This window comes from Lepisosteus oculatus, chromosome 2, assembly GCF_040954835.1.
Source record: "Lepisosteus oculatus isolate fLepOcu1 chromosome 2, fLepOcu1.hap2, whole genome shotgun sequence".
In the NCBI taxonomy this organism is placed as follows: Eukaryota; Metazoa; Chordata; class Actinopteri; order Semionotiformes; family Lepisosteidae; genus Lepisosteus; species Lepisosteus oculatus.
This window is the reverse complement of record NC_090697.1, coordinates 70,302,330-70,330,311: the sequence shown is the minus strand read 5'-3', so window position 1 is coordinate 70,330,311 and position 27,982 is coordinate 70,302,330. Positions and strand designations below refer to the sequence as shown.

The following is a 27,982-nucleotide window of genomic DNA, read 5'->3' as shown; positions in this document are numbered from 1 at the left end:
AAAATACGGTTTTTAAAATCCATTTTATTTTTTCTCCATACCACATGTTGTATAAAAGTTGTTTATTTCCAGCTTACTTTACATATACTTCTGTCTTAATATTCACAGCAATTTTAAAGTGTATTTATAAAAAAGTTACCATCAGAATATATTTAAGGCACACGAAGATCTTTCTAGGGCGGGTCCTAACTTACACCTTCTGAAAAATTAATAACAAGGATGCTGTTCAAAGGCATCATCACAATAGCTCTCCCTCCATTCCACTCTGGGTAGTAGCCAATGAACCGTATCCTTGCTGGCAAGAGATTTCTACATGGAATTTCACTTACATCGCTCAGACTCTGTTTATTGCACATTACATGAAAAGTTTGCTCAGGCAGGTTTAAAAACAATGCATGTATGGTCATCCACACACTAAACAAACAGATCGGACAGCACTGAAAATTATCGCATACTGTGGCAAACCAGACTGCACTTACAGTACAGTCAGAAGCAGTACACTGGCTAGACACCAGTCTGCTATACCCAGGGCAGATATGTAATGAGTCTGCTGGGCACCAGGTTCAAAGGATTCTGGTATCATACAGGAGTTACAGTTTCTGTATGATTTGGGATTGCAATAACCTCTCTGGATCACAGATAAATATGAGTCCAAATTGCAAAAGGCACAGAGATGACTCCTACATCAAGTACTTTTCTGCATCAGCAATCATCCACCCTACTGTAAACTGGGAGAAAATGCCAAGCAAGTGGTTGAACCACAGTAGGTGTTTGAACCTCAAGACCTAAAATGACAGCTTTTGGAGAGGTTGTTATAATTGTTATTCTCATTATTTTTTTCCTGCAATGCAATCTATGCAGTTATGCTGAAGATGGATGTAATCCCAGTATTTAGTCATGTTAACCAGAAAAAAACTTGCAGTAGTCACAGCTGGAAAAACTGTCTTTTGTGACTTGAAGCTCAATATATTAATGTACGTTGGTAATACTGTTGACCAGCCCATCTCCCTGTGTCCCTTCCCTTCTCCAGGCTAAAATTCCACTTCCTCTTCCATGATTTTGTCCAGTTTATTGTTGCCGCCAGCTCCCCTGGGCTCATTTCTCCTCGTCACGGGGGTCACGTGCCTTGTGGACAGAGAGACACACATGTAAGAGATAGAAAAGCATGCTGTGCTTTCTTTAAACAAACTTACAAATATTCAGGTCCTCATTCCTGCATCTGGGTCAGCTAAAACCAATTTCATTTTTTTTCTCCTCTAAGCACAAATCCTGAGTTATGAAGCACATTCCTGGGTGAAACACTATATACTGTAGAAGATAATCTACGTTAACATGGTCAGAAAGTAGGACAAAGATTTCATGTTAAATTTGTAAAAAAAAATATCTTCAGATTAATTCTTCCCTACGTCAATTTATTGTTGCGGCAAAAAAGTTCGGAATCACAGGAAAGAAAAATATGTGTTCAGTGGACAGGCATCAGTCCTTTAAGCAGTTTGTTAACACTGTACTCTTTGTCTTGCAATCAGCATTATTTTTATTTGTTTACCAGGGCAGCGTGTTTGCTACCATTCACTTAAAGCACAAAATAGCAGAATCAGCAGAGCAGATGCTACAAAAGGGACATTTGCTCTGCAGTTTTCAGGATTACTCACTCACCTTGGACACTGTGAGGCGGAGGACTCGATTGCTTACAGAGGAGTCCGACACGGTCATGTCTAGGGGGTAGTGGTCCACTGTGGATTCATGGGGCATCTGTGAAGAAGCAAGAGCAACACGCAGGTCTGAAAGTAGCCCTTCCTGCTCACACTGTACTGCCTGTAGCAGCTGTTCAGGAATCATTCTCAGAATTTCGAGAACTGGCTGTAGCAAAAGGAACCCAATTCATTACGATTCTTCACATACTGTACATGCAAAACACCTGATCTGAATTCCAAAACCAGGCAAGACCATACTTCTTATCCATGTTTGTATTAAGTTATATGTCACTATCAGTGTCTTGCCAAGGTTCGAAAAATATAAAACTGATTTTAAATTGATGCTGCAGTAAATTACCAGGCAGTACGTTTTAGTCATTTTGAAGACATTGGTAATCAGATAATCAAACATACACAGTAATTGTTCTGAGTATTTCACAGATGTTTGACAGAACAAACTGACATACACTGTTAGATTTTAGCATCCTTTCCCCTAGGGGGCACTCCAAATTCCCGAGTCCTAGTTTGATTGCTGTGTTCCTATTTCCAGGTGTTAAGAATCAGTGTTGATACATAAGCCTAGAGTTTCCGATGCTCAGAGCTCAGCGTTAGGAAACAGATGTCCAGAGGTCCGCCTAGAACCAGACTGCGGACTGGTCTGAGGGCACAGGCCTTGCCAGGGGCATCACGCCCCCTGAGCCCAGGGTTCTGTAGGACTCGGCCCCATATGTTCTTGGACTGTTCATATTTCCCTGTGTCTGTCTGGTTGGATGGATCTCCTGGTTTAGGATTATTGGACTGGGCCCTGACTTTCCCCCATGGATTCGCTTGTAACTGGATGCCTCCTTTTCCCCTGTTCACCAGGGCACCTGTTGTCACTGAGCATTACCTTCACGAATAAACCCTTATGTGTTTTCCCTGATGTCCTATTTGTCTCGGGTTACACCGCACCGCATAGGGTCTAATCAGCAACCCTCCACAGAAGACTAAGGCCCATTCGTGACATGCACAGGCATACGGTATACAGACAGACTGCGGACCGTGAGCAAGGCAGCCACACTGGAGTGTAGTCTCCCTCTCCAAGAGGTCATTCTCCATAAGATCCCTCAATTCCAGCACAAGATTACATTTCATAGAAATATGCAGGGCCAGATTTGGTGTTCATAGGCCCTAGGCACTAAAATGTGCAAAAAGAGGGGTAAACGCCAATTGAATTACGTCGATTGACATGATGCACTTTAAACTATTCTAAGGCTAAACCACGTGATTGATGGAGCAAATCCAGCCACCATCACTCCGATACTTCTAGTTTCTAGAACAGCAGCTTGATAGATTATTGCACAGAGAGTCGATCTCAAGCATGTTGTTTCAGCTCATTTTACGTTAGTCACTAGTGTTTCCCTCCTTCCTAGGCTCTAAGCACTGTGCCTGCAGTGCCTAATGGGAAATCCGGCACTGGAAATATGACAAAATAGTGTTCAGTATTAAGACATTCAAAACTGCACATCAAGAGGTCCACTGTCGGAGCAGATCCACTGTGTGAAAACACAGATTTTACCCACTGGATGATCCTGGGGGTGGGGAGGGGGTGAAATGTTTAACTCTGTTTCTGGGGACACCGTGAACAATCTCTGAACCCCCTCTTGGGCTCCCAGACGGAGTGAAAGACGGGAGGGGGAGGGGTCCCCGCACTCACCAGCACGGGCGGGGCTCTGAACAGGTAGCTGAAGGGGTAGTAGAGCAGGTTGAGGCAGGAGGCAGCGTACAGGTCAGCGTAGCGCATCAGCTGGCTGGCAAAGAGCGTCTGGCGGGACCCACAGCGCAGCAGGCTGCCCATCTTCCCGTAGCACATGTCCATCTCGTGGGTCACCCTCTGCACGCACACATCGCTCGCGGTCACCCTCTCACACCGCGACCCCGCGCGCACACCCAAAACTATCCACTGTAGGCTTGCTCCTTAGCTTTCCCCTTAAGCTCATTACAGTCAAGAGGAATTGACATTCCTTCTCTACAAACAGCACTTCCTGCGTTTTAGGAGATATTGTAAGCAGGAATATTTCAACTTAATTCAGTTAATTGACCCTTAAAGCAGTAATTGATTGAGTTGTTTCATTAAGAACTCGGTTATAATGAAACCCCTGGCTCTCCAGAAATAGGAGTGAAATGTAACTTGATATTTAAGGTAGTCCCCCAAAATTAGACCATTTGGGAAGTCTTCACTCTGTTATCTTAATCAACCCTGCAATTACATGGCATTCTAGCAGCAATGAAGATGCTCGAATAAACAAGAGTGATTGTAATTGTTAATTGTTCTTGTATGTTAACCTGAAGATAAGCCCTTAAAAAATGTTTTTTTTCTGTACAGAAAAGGAGCTCTTAATCTTGTGTCCTTAAAAAACTTTAAAGAGAATGAAGGGAAGGACAAAGTCATAAAAATAAACAGATTATTTTTATTTGTTTGCTTAGCAGATGCCCTTATCCTTAATTCTTTCCTCTGTATCTTCCTCTCTCTCACCTCATTCCTTCAGTTAGAGTTATTCTTTTGCATTATTTATGTTTTTTAATGTGCTAAACTAATGAGCAGAGCTGATGATGTGCCTTACCTTGATTCTGACTTGAATAGCACTGATGTCGGGACACTCTATGCTTCCACTGTCCAGGTGTCTAGAACATGAAGCACAGAAAACTGTCAGCACAAACCAACAGGGAAGCTATCCCATGATTCATTGCATGCAGCTGCACACGCAGAAGTCTACACAAGCATTAGCTGATTCTTGCAGATGGGTTATCACTGAGAAACACACACCTGTATGCTCTGCGCATCTTTTAGACACTCTAGTGGACAGAAATAGAAAGGGCATCACACATGCCAAAATCTGCACCTATTCTATATGCCGCTGAACTCAAAAAACATCATTGGAAACGGAAAGCACTCATAAAATCAAGAAGGTGCCTTGATTGCTATGGCTATATGCCATATCCGCACATATAGCCAGCTGTTTGCTATGGCTATATGTGTGGATATATGTACAGTAGATATTCAATATGACAACCTCGATTTTCTGTATCTCTATAACCTATGAACAGCCTAAGACCACTAAAAGGACTTAAATTAGTCAGTTTAAGATAATAATTAATTCCATCAGGTGCTTACCTAGATTAACAACAAGCATTTTACCCTGACATCATTCTTTTAATTGGATCAACAAAATTTTGCTCATCAGCCTAACATTTACCTTATGTCAAGGGCCAGTATAGCATATTGACGTCAGGCCAAATGTTATATGCATATATATGAGACGATGGAAACAAACCATCTCATGAAATCTTTAGCTATATTGTTAATTCAAATCTCTAATATCTTTTAAACCGCAAAAATTTATTGTTCTTAAAGCCTCTAATCTCTCTCTATATATATCAATACAAATAAGAAAAAGAATCTGACTTAATTTGACTTTTAATTACAAATTGGCCATTCATGTGGCCAAGGGTAATACGATCAATAATAATGAATTGGTCCATCTGCATCTGTCCAAAAACAACTAATATAAGGACTAAACTGACTCACTGTCATCACTGACTCATAGTTCTGCAGAGATTTAAATAATCATCCTTTATGTGACACTTTACAACCTGACTGGACAGATAAAAGAAACAAAGATGACCTCGGCATGATGGTAAATATTGTATGGGTGAGGTGAACTGCCACGATACAAACATTGTCCCTTTCTTCAATTTGTACATGTGACACGAGCTTGCATCTGTGTCGGTCTGCACATACTTGTAGAGCTCAGCCAGAAAGACATCAAGACTCTTCAGCTCTTCAAAGAGATCTGGAAAACAGAAAACAACAGCGGCTCACACCTTGGAACAGCATGGCAGCCTGGGAAACTGGACCTCTTTCAACAAGGCATTACAGGCAAATGATACAAACCCAACTTTTCAAAATAGACATGATGGACATTACCTGAAATCAGAAGGAAATAAACTGTCTGAGCATTTTGATTGCATGATCTTATTGCAGGCTGTTAATGTCAAACATGGTCACAAGGTGGAGCTCTGCTCATCCTCGAATTCTGTTCCCTATTTCAAATGCATTTCCTCATAGTTTCCACTCATGTCTTCTGGTTCATGTCTTATTATAGATCCTAAGAAGCTGACATTGTCATTGTCAACAGCTGACATTGACATTGTCAACAGCTTTGAGGATTTTGAATACTTGAATTAAACCTTCTCGTTGTAACGTGGTGGCCAAAAGTGTAGAAAATATTACGAACCAGGTTTTACTAGTGCACAAGTAAAATTTCAGCACCTCTTGGTTGAAATTCTACACTCTTAAATATAACAATATCCTAAAATTCTATTGGCTTTTTTATTGCTTCACCTCAATGTCTAGACTTTCTCATGCTGAGTTCCCGGAACATAACCATCCAACACTAGCCAGGTTTTCATCTAACATATGTGACAGAGGATTATGATCTTTTTTTAAATGTCTCGTCAAATGGGGATACAGAGGCCCCTGCAGGCACAAAATGTCCACCTTGTCTTAGCGTTGGTCATTCTGCACTGTACCGGACCACGTCTGTTTCTCAAGTGGTCAAGCGTGGCTCTGCCCTGTACTCACGGCTCTTCTCCGTCCACACTTGCAGCTCCTTGGCCAGCTCAGGGACCACCAGGCAGGTCTTCCAGCCCTGGCGCTTCTTGGATTTGAGGATGTCCCCAAAGATGTGATCACCCACGTAGAGGATGTCCTTCCCCTTCACGCCCAGTAGGTCACAGACGATGTCGGAAGAGCCTGGAGACAGAGGGCCACGTATGAAGTCAGATACACTGGAAGAAAACTATTTGGAGACCACCTGCCTCATAACTCACAGAAAGCAGCACAGGTAATGCAAGATACTGCTTCCTGGATTCATCTCTGTGCAACCAATAATGGTCATGTTGTTGATCCAACATGTATAACCTGCTGTAATTAAGAGATCTTTGCAGCATTATACAAGATGCCCTATGGTGTTGTGGTTACCGGGCTTTTGGAAGGGTATGAGTTGAAATAGCAAGTGAAGTGTACCTTTCAAAGTACCTTGTACCTTGTTTCAGGAGAATACCCAACTGAGTATGAATCAGTACAAAACAAATTCGCTTTGGAAGAGCCAGCTAAATAATAACAGGTACTTCAATCAGCTGTTAGAATTAAAATATATATCTCTAACCTATTTGTAACTGTTCATATGCCACCTGTTTTTCGATATAAACGGAACAAAAGCAAATGATGCATATGACCAAGATACATTAATCAATCACACAGATACTTCATCGTAAAAAGAATCCACACAGGAGGTTTTCAGTTTCTTAGACAACAGCACAGGTTAATCCTGTATGAAACACAAGCATCCCTGAATCCCTTTCTGTGTAACAAACATTTTGTAATGCATAAGCCCTTTTACCTCCAGAGTATACTGTCCCGTGCTGCAGCCCTCCTGTGTATGTACCGATCCTCAACTTGCCTGTGTCCTGCGGGGTAGAGAACATCAACAGGGACAGAGGATATCGTCACTGCAAATACAAGACAAAAACCTGAACGTTCATTATTTAACTGGATCGTCCCATTGAGAGCGAGAGCTCGTTCCGAGGCAGATCAAGGGGCAGAGGAAGGTCAGGTCATAGGCTGCAGGTCTGTTAGGATAGGGGGTCTTTTAGTTGGTTAGATTTACATGCTACTCTTTTTTGCTAATACAAAAGTCACACATTTTTGGGACCAGACCTCATTTTAGTGGCTCATCAGTTTAGTGCCACCTTTTACAGTAAAGAGTCAGGATCGGCTTTGGGGAGATTCTCAGATCTGCCCAGATTGTGATTCGGGGTGTTTTAGACACTGGTCTCAGAAAAGAGAACAGACCCACCCTTCTCACAGTCTCAGAGAACATCACTAAAATGAAAGACAAACTGCAGCTGTATTTCCAACTATTAAAGAACAAGTAAAGGTTCACTCCATTCTGAAAGGTAAAGACAGGACACACAATGTTTCGGCTGTGGAGCCTTCTTCAGGTGTGTGACCTGTTTCTTTGTAGTCTCTGCATGCTGACGCAGCTACCTACTTGAACGTTTCCAACTATTAGTCTTCTTTTACCCACAAATGGACTCTTAAAAGTCAAGTTTCGAATAGTGTCATTCAGGAATAATACTTAACAACATATTTAAATAAGATTGAGGGGTCTGAGTTCTCCCAGATTTTGGAATCCAGTTTTCACTTGCTGGAGATGCTGGGGCAGTGCGGGGCAGGCAGTGGACAGCGAGCCGTGGCGTCCCAGCAGCGATGGGGCAGGCCTTACCGTGTCCACCTGGCGCAGCACCGTTCCCTCCGCAAAGAACAGCGGCTTTCTTGTATCCACGACAACCAGGTCAAAGTAGCATCGCCAGGGCCGTCTGGGGCTGCCTCCCTGCTGGTCACAGCAGAGAGGGGAGGGAGAGTCACTTGGTTAGAAAAATACCTGTCTTAAGAGAGCTGAAATTAAAGTGCCAGTAAAATCATTCAAATAATGATCATCCTTAAGAAACATGACATTTCACATCATGACGCTTCCTGTAGAAAACATGCAACATAACATATACATATAACATATTGGAAATTCTCAATTAATTTAATCTGTGTGGGCTTTCCATGATGTGGAGGAGACTCCCTGACTCTCTTACCTCGGGACCCTGAGCAAAGTCAAACAGGTAGTTCATGATGGCCTGCAAAGACAAGGTGAGGACTGAGGTGAGCTTCTGTTCATTCACCAATGAGGATAATGATGAAGAGGTTTATTCTTATTCATTCATATATTTTCTAACCACCGCTCAGCAGGTGTGAGGCTGGTCAGTACCTGGATGGGAGACCTCCTGGGAAAGCTAAGGTTGCTGCTGGAAGAGGTGTTAGTGGGACCAGTAGGGGGTGCTCACCCTGTGGTCTGTGTGGGACCTAATGCCCCAGTATAGTGACGGGGACACTGTACTGTGAAAAGGTGCCGTCTTTCAGAGGTCCTGACTCTCTGTGGTCATTACAAAATCCCAGGGCATTTCTTGAAAAGCGTAGGGGTGTTACCCCAGTGTCCTGACCAAGTGTCTATTGGCCTTTACCAATCATGGCCTCCTAAAAATCCCCATCTCTGAACTGGCTTCATTACTCTGTTATTTTTCTCACTGAGAGCTGGTGTGTGTGAGTGTACATGTGCATCATCCAGGTGGGGGCTGCACACTGGTGGTGGTGGAGAGTCTCCATTACCTATAAAGTGCCCTATGTGGATTGTCCAGAAAAGAGCTATATAAGTGTAAGGAATTATTATTATTATTATTATTATTATTATTATTATTATTATTATTATTATTATTATTATTATTATTATTATTATTATTATATGTTCAATGAGGGGTTGCAGGGGAGCCAGAGCCTATCCCAACAAGTAATGGGCAGAAGGCAGGCTACCCCCTGGACGCGACGCACACAGTCACACCTCACTGAGACCTCATTATGGGCGAGTTTCACACATACAAACTTCATGTAATAATAAAATGTACATTTTCTTAAACTGTAGAAACAAAAAGCATATGGTATTCTGCAAACAGTTAGAAGTCTGCAGGTGTTTAGGTGTTGCTTTCGAGTTTCTACAGATGTTAACTGACTGCGCGACGCGACGATGTTGCCTCTGAGCCTGGTGGTTTCCTGTCACCAGTGTCCTCGGTGCTGGCTCTCAGCCCTGTGTGGTTGGAGCCTGTTTTCTAGCCGGGAGCCCCTCGTGTGTGATTACTGCTTTTATTTTAACTGCTCTTCTGGAATTTCACAGCCCCACATCCATGAAGAGCAGAGCTCAGGTCTCCTGGGCCCTGCGACCGGACAACTGCAATCACAGAGGCTCGGAGAGGACGTGTCCCAGAAGGAACTACCTACTTCCTGACACGTGGCTAATCTGGGAGTCTATGAATTCTGTTGCACACATGGCACTGAGGAGAGAACTGTGAGCTGGGCCGTTGTGTGCTGTGCTCAGCTCCTCGCTGGGACTGCAGTGTCCCAGATATACAGAAGACTCTTTCCAGTTGTGCTTCTGTGTTTCAGGACAAAATGAACCTAAATGTAATCCAAGCCTCATGAACTGGAAAGATGAGCACAACTTTAAAATAATGCTCTTAAGGATTCAAAATTAAAGTAATATCTAATAAGCTTGTTTCTGTTTTACAGGCACTAAAGGAACTAACTTATGCTAGCTCTTAACTGTTAATTTACACTATTGTTAAAGTTTAAGAAACTACAGTTTAGATAAGATTGAGGAGTTTCGATCACAAACATACAACTTAATGTACCCTACTTATCTTCACATAATGTACGATTTAAATAATGCGAAATTCTTCATTTTGAATGTAAGTTTCATTTAGTCCAGAAGCATATGTCCCCGTATTTCTACATGTTTTAAGCAGTAAGTAGAAACTTGCTGCTTAAAGTTCAACTTGAAGCTCAAAGAAACTTACTGCTTAACTTAGCAGCAATGTCAGACAGGTGTGCTGTTGCTCACCTCAGTGTAATTGTAGTCGCTGTTGGTAGCCAGGAAGACTTTGGCCACCTCATTCATTCGGCTGAGGAGGAGAGGGAGACGGGGCTGTAGGACAAAGAGAGAAATTTTACATCAGAGATCCCTCTTGGCCACCAGAACACTATCGTGTACCAATTTCCAGAGATACATTTACACTACCTAGAATCTTTTCAACAAATACAATTTTCTAAGCTAAGTTGACTTTTTCTTTCTGTACATGTTTACCATAATTCCCCTAGGGGATAATAAAGCTTGAATTGAAGATAAAAAGATGAAAAAGAAAACCTATCGGTTTAATGTTATTTTAAATTAATGCTGCTATCTGTGCATGTTTAGTGAACTTTAAGCAACAAGCCCCAAATATCCAGCACCTGATTTCTGATTATATAACCTACTGTGTAGTCAAGAGTCTCAGCACTTTCATTGGTTTTATCTAGATTTTGTGCCCAAAAACACATATACACTTTCCACCCCTTGAAAAATGTATTAAAGGCGCAGACTTTGTGAGGGCAACAAAGCTTTACGCCTGATACTGTAAAAGCAAGGTCTGCAGGAAATGTGGTGGCAGGCAGTGGCAGCAGGACTACACTGTGTCCAGGTGCAAGCACTGCTGTGAAAGTGCAGTATACAACGACAAGAAACCCACCACTGCCTCTCAGCCAATGTAACCGCAGTTAAAAAAACAAAAAACTTTTTGACATCTGGAGTTTGCTGTTTGCACAACTTAAGAGACTCTCCTTGTACCACTTACGTCTTTGACAACATATTTCTCCAGGTTCTGAAGGGTCTTCTGCTTCAGGATTCCCTGCAAGACAGCACACACGAGAAACCCCCATTACAGATCCCCTGTAAGATCCTCAGCTGGACAGGGGAAACTAATGTTTTTTTAACCTTGATTTCAAAAGCGAGACATAAAAAAAGCTGGGCCTGAAAATGATCATTCTGAATGACAGCTGGTTGCTCTGACTTCTTTAATATACTGCGTCCAGAATATTTCTTTTAATTTCTTCCGTTCAGTTGGGTTTTTATAGGTAGAAATTCTGGCTTCCAAGATTGTCGGGTCTCATTCATGCAAGGGCTCTGTTAGGCACCACTAACAGAAGTTTTACAATCACTCAACATGGATTCCTCCACAGGGTGAAGGTTTGGAGATGTGTGCAGTAAATGACATCAGACAGACACCGCCAATAGAGCACAGCCTCGGCATGCACAGACCAGCTGAAGTCTTGAAAGTTACAGCGCAGGAAAATCTGAAAACCCAGCAGAATGTGAACCATATTGTGGCACACTGGGCACGCCATGCCTAATAGGTTAACACTGCTGTGCTGTTGACTTGCTTGGACTGCCACAGTATTCTTCACATTCTGTTGAGTTCTCACATTTACAGGTAATTAGTCCACACACTTGTAAATGAGATGTGTATGATGTCAGGGGTTTCAGAGCTGCACTGAGTCCCAAAGTAGTGATGAAGCATATAAGAATACACACATAAGGCCAGGCAATGAGGAGAACTGGTTTTGAGAGCCCCACTAGCACAACGGTTCAGAAGCTGATTTGGGCTGACAGTGCTGCCCAGACCCCCGCGGGGGAAGTGTGATAGGACTCACAGTGTCGTGCACATGGTCCATGGCATCTCGCACATCCTGGAACATGCTCTTGAATGACATGAACAGGTCTCCATGCTTGTAGCCTTTCTGACAGCTAGAGAGAGAAAAACACCTTATTGTAGACTTCGCTGAGCAAGCACCTCTTTATGAAATCACAGCTGCAGCTCAAGAGAGTTAACGCAGCACTGCAGTACATATTACACAACAGTAAACGTGTCATTATCCACCTTCCAGCGTCCTCACCTGTGTGGACTGCACTACAGATATTTCAGTCCACTGCTATTTCACAATCATACTTATTTCATAATGACTGTACTCTGCACTGAAGCTGCTATCCTGTGTTAGTGGACACTGATACAGTCTTAACCTCCTTCACTACAGATGATTTAATCTGCTCCATATTTTGGGGGTTTATGTATTTTTTCAATTTTTGTAGACTTTAAATGTTTTCATATTTGCACGGCATTGTATTTATTTAACCCTCAGAATCCATCTTGGATAAAAGCATCAGACAAACTAATGAATCAATACAGGAAGTCATAAAAGTAATTGCTTATGGAATCCAGGTGACCTGATCTCATTTATTTATTATTGCAAATACCCAGGCCTGACATACCCACATCTACAGAAGTGAATAAAAAAGTGAGCGTTGGCTGTTTTTGAGACAGTCTGTAAACTAGTAACTCACTCTTGGTAATTAACCTTAAAGAGTCTGAATCTTGGGAAACGGTCAGGTCTGACTTTATCAAACATGCACGAAATGAGAAGGGCGAGATTTAGCGCTCCTCTTTTGAATTTTCAGCCAGTAAGTAATAGTAAGAAATGCTTTCACTGTTTTTGTATACCTTGAAGCACAGGCATGGACAGCTGGGTAATTTATTGGGGGGACAGACTGCGGTCTGTACAGAGTGCCTTGCAGTGCAGATTCCTCATACATCTGGTTGGAATTTTCCTGAGGCCCTGTGGAGGCTAACACTCGGACACGAAACAGATGTACTATACTTGTGCAATCGAAGCCAATCATCCAGCACGAATCAGCACTGCAGTTCACAACTTCCCTTTATACAGCTTTGTCATTCTGCAAAGTGCAAGGTCCGGCCTTGCAAAAATAAGTACTATACCTCAAATGTGCACTGGAATTGTCCAGTTAAACCAAATAATAAACATCAGCCTCAAACATGCATGGTTCACAACACCAGGTATCCATGTGATGATGTTGTGATAAAGTGTTTGTGCATGGTTATTTTGAGTGCAGTATATTTTCACAGCTAAGGATCATGCATATTGTTTCCATATCTAGGTGCCCATGCTGACTTATTTAAATATGGCAAGGCACTATGCATAAACAAAATTGAACTTCTCATCGTGGCATTATGGTATAATTAAACTTGGCAGTATTCTTCAAAAGGGGACCCAGGAACTTACTTGGTGTATCGGGTGCAGTTGGTGAAGAAGTCAACGAGGCAGGCGTACAGGTAAGTTTCTGGGGGAGAAACAGAAAACGAGGATAGCTTCATCTAGCTTCATCCTGGACACCTGCCTTTTCTTCCAGAGTGTGTTCATGTACTGCACTTTAGCTACATGAATACTACTACAGTGGATAGGCATAGTCAAGACTATGATTATATTATTATATAGTCAAGATTATCCCATTATGATACCATAATGGGATAATCACTACTGTCACAGCAACCAGGGGAGTGTTATACAGTACAGGGAGCCAGAACTCTGCAGCCCTAGATGTGTATCAGCAAATGTGTTAGGAGATTAGACTTGCATTGCTGAATATAATGGACTAGTTAGTTTTTGTTTCATACTATGGTCTATAAGCCAGCACATGGTACTAGATATTCCATGCTTATTATCTTTTTGGAATGAATTAGTCATGGGATTAACCTAAAGTGGATACAAACTCTTTCACCAGATACAAGATTGTTTATCACCCAATACCGAGTATAAGGGCCCGCAGCCCTTCAAAACCTTGTGATGCAATGGCAGTCTTGTTTCCGTTCACAAACATCATCACCTTCATAAAGCACTCAGTGAACACAGAAGCACTTGAGGCATTTTAAGAAATGAAAAGTATACTGCATAGGACTGGTGATCTATAGAAGCATAAGAGCTTGAGACCTCAGAAACACCCTGCGGGTACGTTATTCCTTAACTTACTGTATATGTCTTAGTACATTAGAACTCAGCTTCTCTGCAATGAGTTCATCTGTTTGGCCCGTGGGGAAAATCTGTGCAGTACACTGTTACAGTAAACTGATCCCAGTATACTGTAAGTGTCTGTATATATGCCAGATTCCAACACATCAGCTAGAAATCTTGACGTGTATTATGTAAATCAGATTGCTTCACACAAAAAAAGAATGAAAATGTATAAATTACTACTGGGTCCTGTTATCAGGGCAGTATGGACTGATGGATAAGGCACCTGACTCATTACCTGAGGATCATTCAACTTCCCACTGAGCACACTGCTTTCCCCAGTCAACCCAGACCATCAATCAGTACTGGCAGTGTTAGGGAGTTAACGCACAATGAACTTGCAGACTGATTACACTCCCAGTTAGTGAACATTACAGAAAAGGGAATAATGGAATAGCTTTAAGCCCTGGGAGGCATGTAAACTCAGCCCTGCACACATCTGCTATGAGATCTGACCTTACGAGTTTAGCCAATGGAAATGGGAAGTTTTGTGTGTGTGAAGGGGCTGCGTTTATTTGTGTGTTGGCGCAGTGCCTCTTGAGTCTCTCTTGTTCCTTGTACCTGATAGGTTGAAGAGGGTGTTCAGAATGTAGAATCTGTCGGTGTTGTCCCTCTGGATGAATTTGTTGGGATAATACTCCTGGATCTGTGCCCTGCATATGATAAGCACACAGTCACATGATCTGTCAACGCAAAATCTGCTTCAACACATCCACCCTGTACGAGGCAGGTGCTTCGATTCCATTTCCATTCTGCTTCATCTTTAACACACAGTGGATGTCCCTGCTAAAAAACCTGGAAACGTTATGTAGACGAAGAAAGGCAGGTAGAGAGAAAGGAAAGCACTCCAACTACACAAAACCTATAACAATTGCAAACTCGACACTTATCGTCAATAGGTCAGCTGCCATATCTGATGTGTCACATCAGGAAGGTTAAACCAGGAAGACAAGGTCAGTGTTCAGTCATTGTCTTCTTCAATTCATGTTATCTTATGTTGCCTGTGTCTGTTTTTGTAGCCAACACAGTAGGGTCACAGTAAGGGAATGTTACATCCCAGGCAACCAAGGTGCCTGCTAGGCACTATGAGCACTGTGTAACCAGTACACATTAGGAAAAAAGTCGATATCACTAAAAAATCAAAGGCACAGGTTCTTCAGCTCCCAGTCGGGGAAGAGTTAAGCCAGCCTCTGGGCAGCTGTCCTGTTTATCCTGCCCTGACAGCCAGGCTCCTGACAGACAGCAATTAGATCTTGAGTCAACAAAGCAGGTATCGGATTCCCACTGACCCAGCTCCTCTGGAAGGTGACTCCACACAGGCACAGCCCGCCCTGCAGCTGAGCTCGGGCTCTCGGCACGTTTACCCAGTACTGCTAATCTTTCCCCGTAGAGAGAGCCCCCCGCCCCCCACCCCCTGACCACCCTACCAGCCTCTGCTCCGCTCTTCAACGCTGGGCGCTTGAGCCCCTGCTCCTGTCCCCACAGCTGTCTGAGCTGTCTATCACAGCCCCCCGGTAACAATAGTCCCGCTGATTACTGCTGTATAAATACAATTTTGCTTTTTCCCCATAGCAGGGAGATGATGTACTGTGTGGGGAATGCTGAAAATAAAGATAGGAGCAGAAACAACGTTAGGTCTAGAGAGCAGAAACAGGAAATCTGATATCTGTTAGGATACCACAGCTGATATCTGTTAGCATACCCTGAGCATCGCACCTAGACCCTAGTTCTTTGACATGAACACAATCGTCCTGTAAATGCAACCTCTTGGTACAATAGGCTCTTTTATATGGTTCTCACACTTGCAAAAATGCAGCCTTTACCAAAGTGATATTTTAAAAATAAAATGCTATATTTCTTAAAATAGTGATAATGTGTGCTTAATACAGGTTTGTTTGCTCGTTGAAACAGTAATAGGTAGTAATGCTTACGGTTCTTTAAAGGGCACGTCTGAGGTTGCAGTTAAATACAGAAATTGACCATTTTTAACTGGTGCTTCGAAGGTTGTGTTTTTCTATTATGAAGTTGGGGAAAGTGGAGTTTTTCGACAGCGTCACGCTAGCCTTTGACCCACAACCCAACTGAACTAAAGTTTCGGAATCCTCCACAGGGCTTTGTAAGCCCCTTTTTTTTTCAGAGAGATGCCCTCTATGTGGTCTCCTGCCCACCACCAACCTCTGAACCTTCTGGCAGTGAGCCTGCAGGCTGATCTGCAAACAAGCCAGCAGATGAACTTGGAGCTCTTCAGGGATACACAGAACAGAAGAACAGAGATGGAAGCTTGTCAGTCAAGGACAGGGCACCAGAAAGTAAAAGATTCTTGGGTTGTACAAAGGAAACACTAAACTCCCCTGTTCTTCAACAGTCCAAAGGCATACCAAATATCACTGCACCCTTCTTTCCTTGCAGGCCCACTGAACAGCTGCAATGCAAGGAGCACAGGGGGAACCTCAGTACCTGGGGCTCAGCCCACAGACACATGCGACCCACGCCTGCAATCTCGCAGCTCCAGCATGCTTCTGAAAAGCTTTGACGAAGCAGCTCTACAAGCCTGCTGCAGGGGTCTAAATGAACTAAATGCAATTATCTGCATGAAAAAAACAGATGATAAAATAAAAAATGCATGCAATAATGGAAATGTGCCTAAGTCGTTCTATATGTGCCTTGCAGGAAATGACATGTGAGACATCGCTGAATGATAACCCTGCAATATTTCACTCTGCATGTTCTCTGGCCCTTTAATACGCCACCTATCTGTTTGTCTGACCATGCTAATCCTGGTTGAGTCCTACTTGTTTTGTGCAGAATGAACAAACATGATTAGCAAGTTAAGATTAGCCTGTAGCTAACATGGTGATTTGGTATGGGGGGTTTCTGGCGTGCCTTACTTTTTACCCTCTGTTCTGCAATGCATCCCAGATTTGAATTAAAGCAAACAATCCGCAGGCTAGATTGCTTTCACATTTCCGCAGGAGGCAAAGTCCTCGAAGTGATGCAATAAAGGATTGGGAAACCCTGATTGAACTCTTGCGCAGACACGACCAGAAAATACCTTCACACTGACCCCAGGTGTATATTTCACTTACTTTGCAATTCACCAGAATGCAGTTCTGTACATACAGTAGGATCATAACATCTTCTGGGTCTTGTTTTATCAAAGCAACATATACCATTTGTGTGTAAGTGTGTGCAGATGTGTGTTAGGCCTCATACAAACTGAGCCAGATATAGTGCCATTGATTTCCTCCCGGTCATCTGGAAGACAATTTTCCCGGGTGTTAAACCTATCATTCTACCGAATAAATCTGACACGCATTGGTTAAAATCATATTGGTCAGCGGCCTTCTTCTTTTTTAAAAAAACAAAAAGAATTACAAATGAGTTTTGTTACACCTACCTGATGCAGAATGGCCTGTTCAACTCAAAGCTCTGGACCCTGTGACCGCACACGGGGGAGAATGAGGATGTGCAGGTAGACTCCTCCAACCCGCCCATCTTCAAGACACTCTTGCCTTTTAACACTTCACAAACCCCTTGCCAGCAGCACCACAAGCCTGCAGATGCTGTAGCCAAGCCTGCTGATTAATCCCACCTCACCCTTGGCAGCCAATTGTGCACCTCTGTTTGGGGAATCCTGGTCTCAGTTCACTAGGGACATGACCCAGGCTCGAACCCGTAATCACAGAGCCCAGCCTGCATTTAGTCATGGACATTCAGGAGATCCCAGCACACTGCAGGATAAACTAAGAAATAAGCAAAGCAAGATTCACTTATGATCCGAGTGGGAACACTTTGCACGTCTGGCCACTGTCCCATTTTTAAAATGATGAACGGCACATGCAGGAATCAGAGAAGGAAATCATTAAGGCTGATTGGCATGATGAGAAATTCAAAGGAGCATTTCACTCACCCTTTGAGGAACGTGAAGCCATGCGTACACACTAGGATGTTGCCATGTGAGTCCACCTTGAGGAGATTTCCGTACATTGTGTCAAACACCAGCCCTCTGAACAAGGAAGCACAGAGCCAGAGGTTAAAGCACTGCAGAACGAGCCGTCCAGAATGTCAGCTTTCACCTTCTGTGTTGCACAAGCCCATTGCAACGGATGTCGGATCTGGGCGAGCGAGGTGGAACACTACCGTGCCTTCCCACCTCACTTCCTGCACAATCATCTTCTCAGAAGGCTGGGACAGGAAATGGAACAGAGCCAACAAAAGTACTAAAAAGGCAGACGAAGAAATAAGAGCAAGAGAGAAATGAACCGACAGGCAAGGACAGGTGAACAGTTCCACACAATTCCTGCCAGTACGGAAAATGAGTAGTTAATCCTAAATTGAATGATTATGTCTATTATACAGTCTCCTCCCGTAAGTCATGTATTTTATAACCAAATACTGTACAGCTCAGCCAGTAAAGGTTGTGCAGCACAGCTGGAAACCTCTTCTCCAGGTGGGCCTGAGTCTTGGTTACATCATTAGCCAGCTGTGGCCAAGAATCTCATGAGCGCTCCACATGACTGTCTGCATCAGACCCTGCACATAGTATACTCATCATAGCTGCAGGGCTTTTGTGTCAAGACCTGTTCATTTCCACCGGGCAGGGGAAATGTAGGGATGCACAAGCGACTTGAAGTCAAATTCAGAGCACTGAAATTGGGTAGCCACTCAGGGGTTAATGCCTGTGATAAACCCAAAAGTTTACCCAGCTGTAGGCTGGCGGACTTGAACCAGCAGGGATCTGCACATGTGCCTTTGGGCTAATCCCTCAGGCGCAGGGCCCCGTGTGTTTTAATCCAGACTCTGGACTGCAGACCCGTGGAGATCAAGGAGCCAGCCAGCAGGTCATGACCAGTGAGGTCCTGTCAGCAAGGCGAGTCCCACCCAAAGGCCTTACCCATAGCTGTATGGCTGTGTCATGTCACTGTTACAGCATCCCAAATACTCTGACTAAGCCCCCTCTCCCCATAATGAAAACCATGGTCACTCCTTTACAGCTCCATTGCCTGCAGTTCAGATTAGCTTCATCCAGTTAATCTATCCTTCTATTTCTGTGTCTTTCAGAGTCATTTCTAAACAAACGAAGCAGACATATTGAGCTCCACCAGTTTTTGTAACAGAAGATTCTTATTATCATCATGTACCGTCAAACTATCCAGTCATCCATTTTTAATCTGCTTTACCTTGTGAGGGTCACAGCTATCACGTATCATTTTTGACTGGAATCACAGCAAAGTCTTCATGTTCTGCACAGCAGCACTGTGTTAAGCTAAGATCAGACCCATAAATTTAAAACAGCAGCCCATTTACAGCTATGGCCATTCTATGCTACTGGCTGTTGCTGTCTACAGTAACAGTAGTGGACGTGGAAAGTTATTTGTAAAGATTTATTTGACAAGGTTTATGCTACTGGGACATTATCATTTCTCAGTCATGGCTAGATGCCAAAAAGTACACTATACCTGTGTATTACCGAATGCATTATATCGTTATAGCTGATGCCATGTTTGTCACATGTAGCTTCATTGTCTTTTCAGCAAAAATGCAATATCTATTTAAGTAATATGCATTAGGGTTGGATCACAATGATGCCAACTGCAAAGGAAGTGCTGATTGTGTTATCCTAGATAGCCAGGTTGGGAGCAATAAAATTATACTGCAGTCACACATCGTGCTACAAAATGATGATATATCCATAGTGTGTTAGAAGTTGCATTGCATGAAAAAAACTGTCTGATTGTCACTGAAAAAGGATTTTTTTAGAAGCAAGATAGCATTATACCCCCTGCAGCTATAAAACACAACTTTGCTTTGTCTTTTCAATGATCGCAACCTGAAAGGCTTTAAAATTCGAACTTCACCGCATTCATTTTCGTCATGTCAAATAATATGGGCTTTGTCCTCATGGCTAGCATCTGTCTGACATCATGCGCTGCTGGTATAGAAACTACGGACGTGTGTTTTTCCAAATCCAGACTTGACAGGACTCTGGACATTGTGATGCATAATATTTCTGGTGGTGATTCCCTACTGTCAATCCCTAGTGATGTCAGACAAGCAGTAGTCTTAGGAATACACCCCTGGACTAATTGTCATCATCAGATGTAATTGCAGTGGCGCTTACGGTACACCTGCCAGTTTAAAACTTGTCAGAACATGAAGAGGAGAAAGAAAAACTTCAGGCATGTTGCTCAGATAGAGGTAAAAAGACTCAAGAATGTGTAACATGTCATCTTTCAGAACCCTGTTAATTTAACAGAAACATTATTTTGGCTCAGAACAGAAACCGTATTCTGAAAATTGACATAGGGGTACTCTGTCCTAGACCCGAGAGCTGTACGTTAGCTAACATTCATGCCCCTTCTCTCTGAAATGTTGCAAACTAAAAGAAATGGGGGTCAGATGAGGCAAAGTCTAAACACACATTGATTTTTTTTTATTAAGGTGAATCCTTAAAAAAAAAAAAGACCATGTCGATCCTCAGTACGTTTTTACAAATCATTAATAGAAGTTATGTGCAGCACAGTCCTGGCCGTGCAATGAAAAGCCAGCTGTATCTAGCACAATCTAGCACAACAGAGTGAAATCACAGTAAAAAATGTAAAAAGGCACCGAGATGTTTTGCAAATCTTGACACAAGGGGAAAATAGAGTGCATAAAAGGACAAATGTGGTGAAATGACCAAATGGGGCAGGTTCTGTAGAGGAAAAGGCACACTGCACTGACCTGGTGGGGAAGTTTGGGTCGTATTTGTACTGCAATATTTCATGTGGGTAGCCAATCGACACCAGCCTGTCCATCAGCAGCTCATAGCCCAGCTCCTCGTAGTCAGGGGACTTGTACACTGGACAGAGGGACAGAGGTCACAGACTGGACACACTACACGTTTTCAGTATAGGTTTGTACATTACAACAGCAGATAACCATGGAGAATTATAATTTCACTGCAGTTTTCATCACAATTTATGCACTAATTTACTTTCCTTTCCTTTTTTTTATTTTTTCTTATCCTACCATATCACCATAGTTTAATTGAGAGTTACAACATTCTGTTATGACATTAGCATGGTTTTCTATACGAAACATCCAAAAATAGGAACGTCACACAAACCTTGCAAATAAAAAACAAAAAAACATGTGGTGAATCTTATTTTGATGCTCCTAATTTATATTAGATAAATATTGGAATTGCATCATTAAATTAAAAACATTGACACAGCTTTTTAAAACAAATCTTTTGGGACATGATGTCACTGAAACATGCTTACCTACTGGGTTTTAATTTTGCTGAAATAGCCCTAACAGAATTTCACCGATGGTTTCTTTTTACCCAAAATGTATCATGTACAGTACTGTATATGCATTTTTTTCCCAAAGCCATGTACACTTAAAAAAATAATTGAGTAACTAGATCCTGGAAAAAAACAATAATACAAACACAAGCGAGAAAAAAAAACTGTATAATGGGAATCTGGTTTAGAAAAAATATCTTATTTAATGATCTGATGCTATTGTCTGTCTTGTCTTCTTGTCTGCTCTGTAATTGCACACTTGAACAACAGTAAGACCCTAAACAGGTTTTCACTAAGCACCTGTTTAAAGCCACAGGTCCTGGCATCAGACAAACCATGCACAAGTGCTTACTTGCCAGAGTGTAGTCCATGTCAAAGCCATAGCAATTGATTTTCTCCAGAGTCAGGCTTCTGTTCACAAACACCCTGTGGCAGAGAGAGAAGGCAAAAGGTGGAGGAAAAAACTGGCTTTCCAATCAAGGTTTGTTTCAAAGAGCTGATGCTCAAGTCATGCCAGCTGACCGGGGAGGCATGGTGACATGGTGGTCATCACTACTGGCTCACAGCAACAGGCTCCGGGGTTGGATTCCAGATTCAGCTGTCTGTGTGGAGCTTGCATGCTCTCTGGTCTGCATGGTTTTTTTTCTCTCTAGGTACTCCAGTGCCCTCTCACTAAGACATATGGGTTAGGTAGCATGATTGAGAGCACTAGATCTCTATCCGGAGTGGGGTTTGAAAGGATTTCATTACTGATGAGCCAGTTTCTCATAATCCTGCAGTGGCTGTGTGGCTACAGAGAAAAAAAGACCAAGTGATCATGAAGACCGGAATAACCTCTACTCATCTGTGGCCTTTCTGATGTCCTTCAATCATCTAATTAAAGATTAAAAAACCCTTACCAGCTCTGAAGCAAATGCACTTACTTAAATCTGATAAAGTGGCACTGGAGCACTTTAAAGTCAAAGCATCTAGCTGCTTAGCACACAGGCGTCCACAACACATCTGATGACTGATTTCAGTAGGGAGAGTCAAGATTAGTCCCTGGAGGCCCTGCAGGGTCTGGTGTCTCACAGGGCACCCAGACCAGGTGCTTGTTTGGGTATTTTGTCTAAAGTTGAAACCATTATTTTGAGTTTTATTTTATTAACCATTATTATAGTTAAGACCAGTATGGCCACTGTGTAATCAGGTACACATTAATAAAATCACAAATGTAAAAGTCCTTGCAAAAATGAATAGGTCTTTTTAATCCAATAACCAAATTCAATTAATTTAGATGTTAAGATGAAAAGAAAATCAGAAGACCCTGCCTTTCTCCAGGGATTGTATTTAACATCCTCATGATTCACTTGTAAATGTCTTTACCTCTGTTTAAATATAAAACCTTGTTCTTGTAGGATTAAAACACAAGCAACAAAACTAACACCAAACAATTGGAAAACACATAGACTTATCTCATTTCTACCTAAAACCCTCACTGCAAAAGACTAATTAGCTGCAAACTCAGTTAAATACCAATAATATCCAACCTGTATTGTGGAGTCTGCAATGAAAATGGATAACTTGCAATATTTGTGGTGTAACAGAAGCAGCACTGTGGCAATGAATTTTCTTTAGGTTCAAGATACAATCCGCCATTATCAGACAGAGAGAACTTCTAAGGAAAGCTGCGTTTTATTGTGAATGCTTTCTGCGACAAGTTATTAAAGGCAAAATCAATAGAAGAATGTCAGACAGCTCTGATGTTTTGCACCCAGCCTTTTCATAAGATCAGAGGTCAGAGGTCACTCAATAACTACCAAGCATGACCTGAAGAATGCTATTGAACCTGGTACCCTGAGTGAAGCTTCACGAAATGTGGCCTCCCAGCCAGCTCCTCACATCACAACTATACACTCACCCCTGCAGAAAATGCTCAACAACACCCACAAGGCCTGCAGGACGATAAGGAGTCCATAAGGAGCTGGTGGATGGGAATTCTGAAGCACTTTATTATCTCTCTTGTTGTTTGTCCATTGTGATGACAGTGAGATAAAGCAGGCAGGGATGGGCCCAGGCCTGTTTGTAATCATTTAGCAAGCTGCTGCTCTTAGGATCTCTGGGTCTTTCATGACAAAACCGATCCAGGTTCTTATGCAGTTCTGAGCAAAAGAAGGAGAGCTAAGCTTTGTGCATGCTAAACCTTCTAATGAAGGCGCACTCTGTTCTCCTGCTTTCTGCTCAGATACATTCTATTCTTCTCTTTTAATTCAATGAGAACACCCTGCAAGCAAATTCCCTACAGTCAGGACAAGATGTCTTTACCCCCTCAGCAGAGGGCATCAGCTGAGAGGAATTTTGCACTCGTATAATTAGCATGCAGTTGATATAAATGAAGAAGGTCGATTCTGTGTCTCACTCTCTGTTACCTTGCTTAGAATTCCTGGGCTCTTTCCAGCAGTGCCTGGCAACACTAATGAACTTGCATTACTCTTTTATTCATTCTGAAGCTTATTCTTAATTGAAACACAATCAAATATACTGACAGTCTGATGCTGTTTTCATAATGAAGGTGTCCAGTACTGGGAATCTGAAGCCAGAGTCACATGGGTCTCCTGAAATCCCAGGAAGCACTGCAGATTTGGTGGAGTGTCCGTCAAGGCATGATCAGAACCAGCAGGTCCTTTGTATGGGGCATGCCAACAACAGCAAAACACAGATCGTTTGGAAGGGCCTGGCAAGGTAACATGTCAACCTTTATACTTGCTCAGGCTGTTTTTTCTGTGAATCAAAGGGGATGTCCAGAGGTGTGGCTTCCTAATGCTCTCAAGCATTCAGTGCGGTTGCTCGGGACTTTGTGGGTTTGTCGGTAGTTACAGATCGCATCATTTCTTATCATGTCATCGCTAACCAGTTGTTAGTATGTTGTTGTTAACATTGTAAAGAAAAGTAGCAGACCAGGACGCCAAGACATGAGAATGTAAAAGTTATGGCCGACGTCTGGCAGCGTTATTTTGAATTTCCTCCATCTCCTAATTAAACATTGAACCTGAATCACAGCAGCTAATTATTCCAGTTTCTGTCCACCATGCACAATCACTACAGACTGCATTGCCGCCTCTGAAGCTGAGTTCACCTCGCCAGCTAGGCCCCCTCCTGATTGTTGACAGCCATTCTGGGTCACAACCGGCATGACCAGAACTGTGTTTCAGAACGCACCCCTCCTGGGGAGGTCACAGAAAATGGCGCACCTGCTCCCAACATCCATCCATCTATAGTACGTACTTACCACTTTATCCAATACAAGGGTTCAGGGGAGCCAGAGCCTAACCTGGCAAGCAATGGGCGAAAGGCAGGATACACCCTGGATGAGACACCAGTCCATTGAGGGGCACACAGACATAACCACGCACACACTCACACCAGGGCCAGTTTTCACACACGCCAACTGACCTACCAGTCACTGGACTGCGGGAGGAAACTGGGGCCCCCAGAGGAAACCCACACAAACACAGGGAGAACACACAATCTCCACACAATGCTCCCAACTTGTGTGGAGGAAATGGAAAACTCTTGGTACTGCTGCTGACTTTGTTTTTTAAGCTGGGGTGCTAGAGCCTTTGTCTGTCCCTTCACTGAACGTTGGACAGGGAAGACAGTCTGGGAAAGAGCAAGGAAAAAGAATCACATTCGAAACCAAACTATATTCACTAACAGCATCTTCTTTGGCATCAGTTAAGATAGGTAAGAGGTCATTCAGACCCAAGCGATGTAAAACAAGATTGTTTCAACCGTGTCCTACATTGAATGATAATGAAGGCAGCCACTATTACATTACAGTTTCCAGCTCACCAGTACGCACTGCCTGCGCTCTGTTGGGTGTGAAGACATGACACATCTGTGCTAAAGAGAGGAGATCGGCTTCAGTTGATTCTAAAACTGAAACGTGCTGGAGATCTGAAACAAAGACGCTATTGTTTAAATATTCCAAGAGTGGACGGCGGGCACGTTTCTCTTTCATGTCTGACACAAACCAAAGCCTTGAGCTTAACTTCAGTGCCGGGAGGAGTTCGCCCATGAATCCTATTTAATATAATGGTGTTTCCTGCCTCAAAATGCATGTCAGTGCATTAGAGTCTGTGTGCCATGAATGTTCTTTTCTCAGCTGGGTCAACCTCCTAACAGCGACTGGAATGAAGATAAAGCAGTCTGAGCACGTAACGGGTCCGAGCTACAGCCCCCAGGAGTTCCCTGTCAGGTCCATATTACTGATAAACCCTGTTCTACAAAGGCACCCTGTTCTGAGGTCAGTGATCACTCTCTGCCCTGGCTGCAGGAATAGCAGATTGGCCCAGCTCTATTTCAGCCCAGACCTGCAGGGTGCAGGATCGCACTGGGTACTGTGGAGCACAGAACTCAAATGGATTTGACATCCCCAGTGAAAGCAGGCGATAGTAAACACAAAAGTATGGAATGTATTAACATGCATGTCAAGCTTTATCTGAAATAACAGATACAGTAGTATTTCTTAAAGACAAAGGTGAAAGAAAGCACAAAAAATAATTTTCTCAACAGAATGTATATATCACAACCAACATATAGCTTTGTATTGACCCACATCTATTTCGATGGCTTTTTATTTTTAATACACCACAGTGACTGTAGCCTGTGAATTCACAGCCCTAATGCCCTAATGTGGCTTCCTGTCGATTACAGCACTGTGGCGTGGCTCTAGGTGTGAGTTTGTATGTATTGGCACCTTTAGGTCTATCAGCAACATTCACTGATGCATTCAGTTTAATAAATGATTTGCTATTAAACTATGCTAATTTGCCAATCAATCTAAATCTCCTTCACCACCCTCATGCTGGTCAATTTGCAGACAATTAATTTATGTTAATGAATATGTTTAAATGATAAGTAAGAAGTCATATGTTTTTAATGTAAATGTCTGTGAATTGTATGTGCTTTGGCAAAACTACTATTTGCCCGTCAAGCAATTAGAGCCCTTTTAATCTGAATTTGACATTTAAATTATTTACCATACTAGGATGCCAATAGATATATAACACCCGCAGCTGTTCTCGTAAGGAGGGACATTTTTCATTGATTTATTAGAAACAAGAATGATACGAAAAATATTAATAAGAATTTGGTTTTAATTGCCTGTTTAGTTACAAGGAGACAACATCAAAGGCAACTTCTGGCATGCTGCTCTAGAAAGTTTTTCTAGTCCTTCCGTTGATTTTCTTACTTAAAAAAATAAATCGAGATTCTTGATAGATTTTATAGGTAACTGTTGTCATTTTCTACTTGCATGACTCTTCCAAAGTATAGGTGTATTTTCCTATGTCTCCTTAAGTTAAAAACAGCTCTTCACCTGGTGCAACTGGAAAATCGATCCCACTAGTTTTGCCAGTTCATTCCTGCTCCCAAGCCTTAAAATGCTGGGGATTAAATAGATATTTAAAAACCTGCTGCATTCCTGACTCGGTTGTAAATTTGCGGTAGGATGTGCATACGGCATACAGCCCTTACGAAAACTACCTAAAGTTTTCCACATAATTTGGCTCAGTTTGGAAAAGATGTGTGTATTACAATATTGCAGGTACTCAGATCTGACACGGTATCAACAGGTACAGCGCATTCAAGCTGTAAACGAGCCGCACTGTGTACAGCAGCATCAATGCATTCGAATATACTGGCGCTAACGCAATTTTTCGTGTAATTATAAATTTGTGTAAAACAAGCGCCCCTGTCTCACCTGTGGTGGTAGTCTCTTTTTAGAGAGCGATAGTCTACGTGGTTCGGCTCCATTAGTAATCTGAAGTGCTGCTGGGCTTCCTGCCATCCCCGGTTCGGGTCTGTTGTAGTTCCCGTGCCTTCTCGAGAGATGCTTCCCATGATTTCAGCTCTGTGACAGGAGCCCGAGTCTCTGCTGTCTCTTGTGGGTGAGCCTGGAGACTGTTCAAAAACTGGAAACGACAGCCTAGGAGTTCCTTGCTTTCGTCAACAAACCACCCCTCCCTAATCAGCTGGAGTTCTGGGACCGACGAAACGGGCTGCGATCGTGCTTGACATCATGCACCTCCTTCGCTTGTCTTGGAAATGGGCTTGGATGACGGGTCCAAAGTCTCGCTTGCGCGAGGAAGATAGGTTTATCAGCTCGCGCACACCGTGTCTCCCGGGGGGTCCCTTCTCGACGCCGCTTATCGGCAAAGGCTTGACGACGGGAAAGAAAATGAAAAACCTGGGTGTCGGTAGAATGAAGGCGGCAGGTTCACCTTTAAAACTGTAGTTTACAAGGGCAGTGGAGCGCAGACCCGGGCGAGGACAGTGTCCAGTCCAAAGTGAGGAAAATGAGAGTTAAAAAAAAACGAACTCTCGTTTCACACCAGTAATCAATTCATTATCCAGGGCTCATAGTCCTCGAAAAAAGAATGGCGGAGAGCCCAGAGCTTCGGAGACAACTACAATGACACCACCTCCCAACCCCGAAGAAATACCGCTCACACACACACACACTGGGTTTATTCTTTCAGTATTTTTAGACCGTTTTCTAATGAGCCCCGCTTGCCCGCAGCGCCACTCTACACATTTATATTTCATCACAGCTTTTCAGGCTACATAACTAACGAGTC

At 42.9% G+C, this 27,982-nt stretch overlaps 1 protein-coding gene across 2 annotated transcripts; it reads right to left on the bottom strand.

Moving 5' to 3' along the window:
• Window positions 1-6: 6 nt before the first annotated feature.
• Window positions 7-27,784, bottom strand: nt5c2l1 (5'-nucleotidase, cytosolic II, like 1). 2 transcript variants are annotated; one of them, XM_006625516.3, is made up of 18 exons: window positions 27,106-27,784; window positions 21,715-21,788; window positions 20,797-20,914; window positions 17,984-18,079; window positions 14,635-14,726; window positions 13,288-13,345; window positions 11,863-11,956; window positions 11,007-11,060; window positions 10,238-10,321; window positions 8,385-8,426; window positions 8,024-8,134; window positions 7,139-7,205; window positions 6,319-6,489; window positions 5,476-5,527; window positions 4,298-4,358; window positions 3,391-3,567; window positions 1,657-1,752; window positions 7-1,125 (listed from the first exon to the last, which is right to left on the bottom strand). In XM_006625516.3, the coding sequence occupies exons 1-18, from the start codon at window positions 27,243-27,245 to the stop codon at window positions 1,096-1,098; spliced, it is 1,617 nt and encodes a 538-aa protein (XP_006625579.1). In that variant the 5' UTR covers window positions 27,246-27,784; the 3' UTR covers window positions 7-1,095. The 2 variants fall into 2 exon arrangements, with proteins under 2 accessions (XP_006625579.1, XP_015192045.1); XM_015336559.2 differs by having other exon boundaries at window positions 8,024-8,131.
• Window positions 27,785-27,982: the final 198 nt, after the last annotated feature.

Excerpts from the sequence above, each read along its gene's own strand:
- nt5c2l1 (XM_006625516.3), bottom strand. The coding sequence starts at position 27,245 with ATGGGAAGCATCTCTCGAGAAGGCACGGGAACTACAACAGACCCGAAC. Across the intron at positions 11,957-13,287 it reads AACTGCACCCGATACACCAA|CTGTCAGAAAGGCTACAAGC; the intron begins GTAAGTTCCTGG and ends TTCTCTCTCTAG. Across the intron at positions 1,126-1,656 it reads TCCGCCTCACAGTGTCCAAG|GCACGTGACCCCCGTGACGA; the intron begins GTGAGTGAGTAA and ends TCTGTCCACAAG.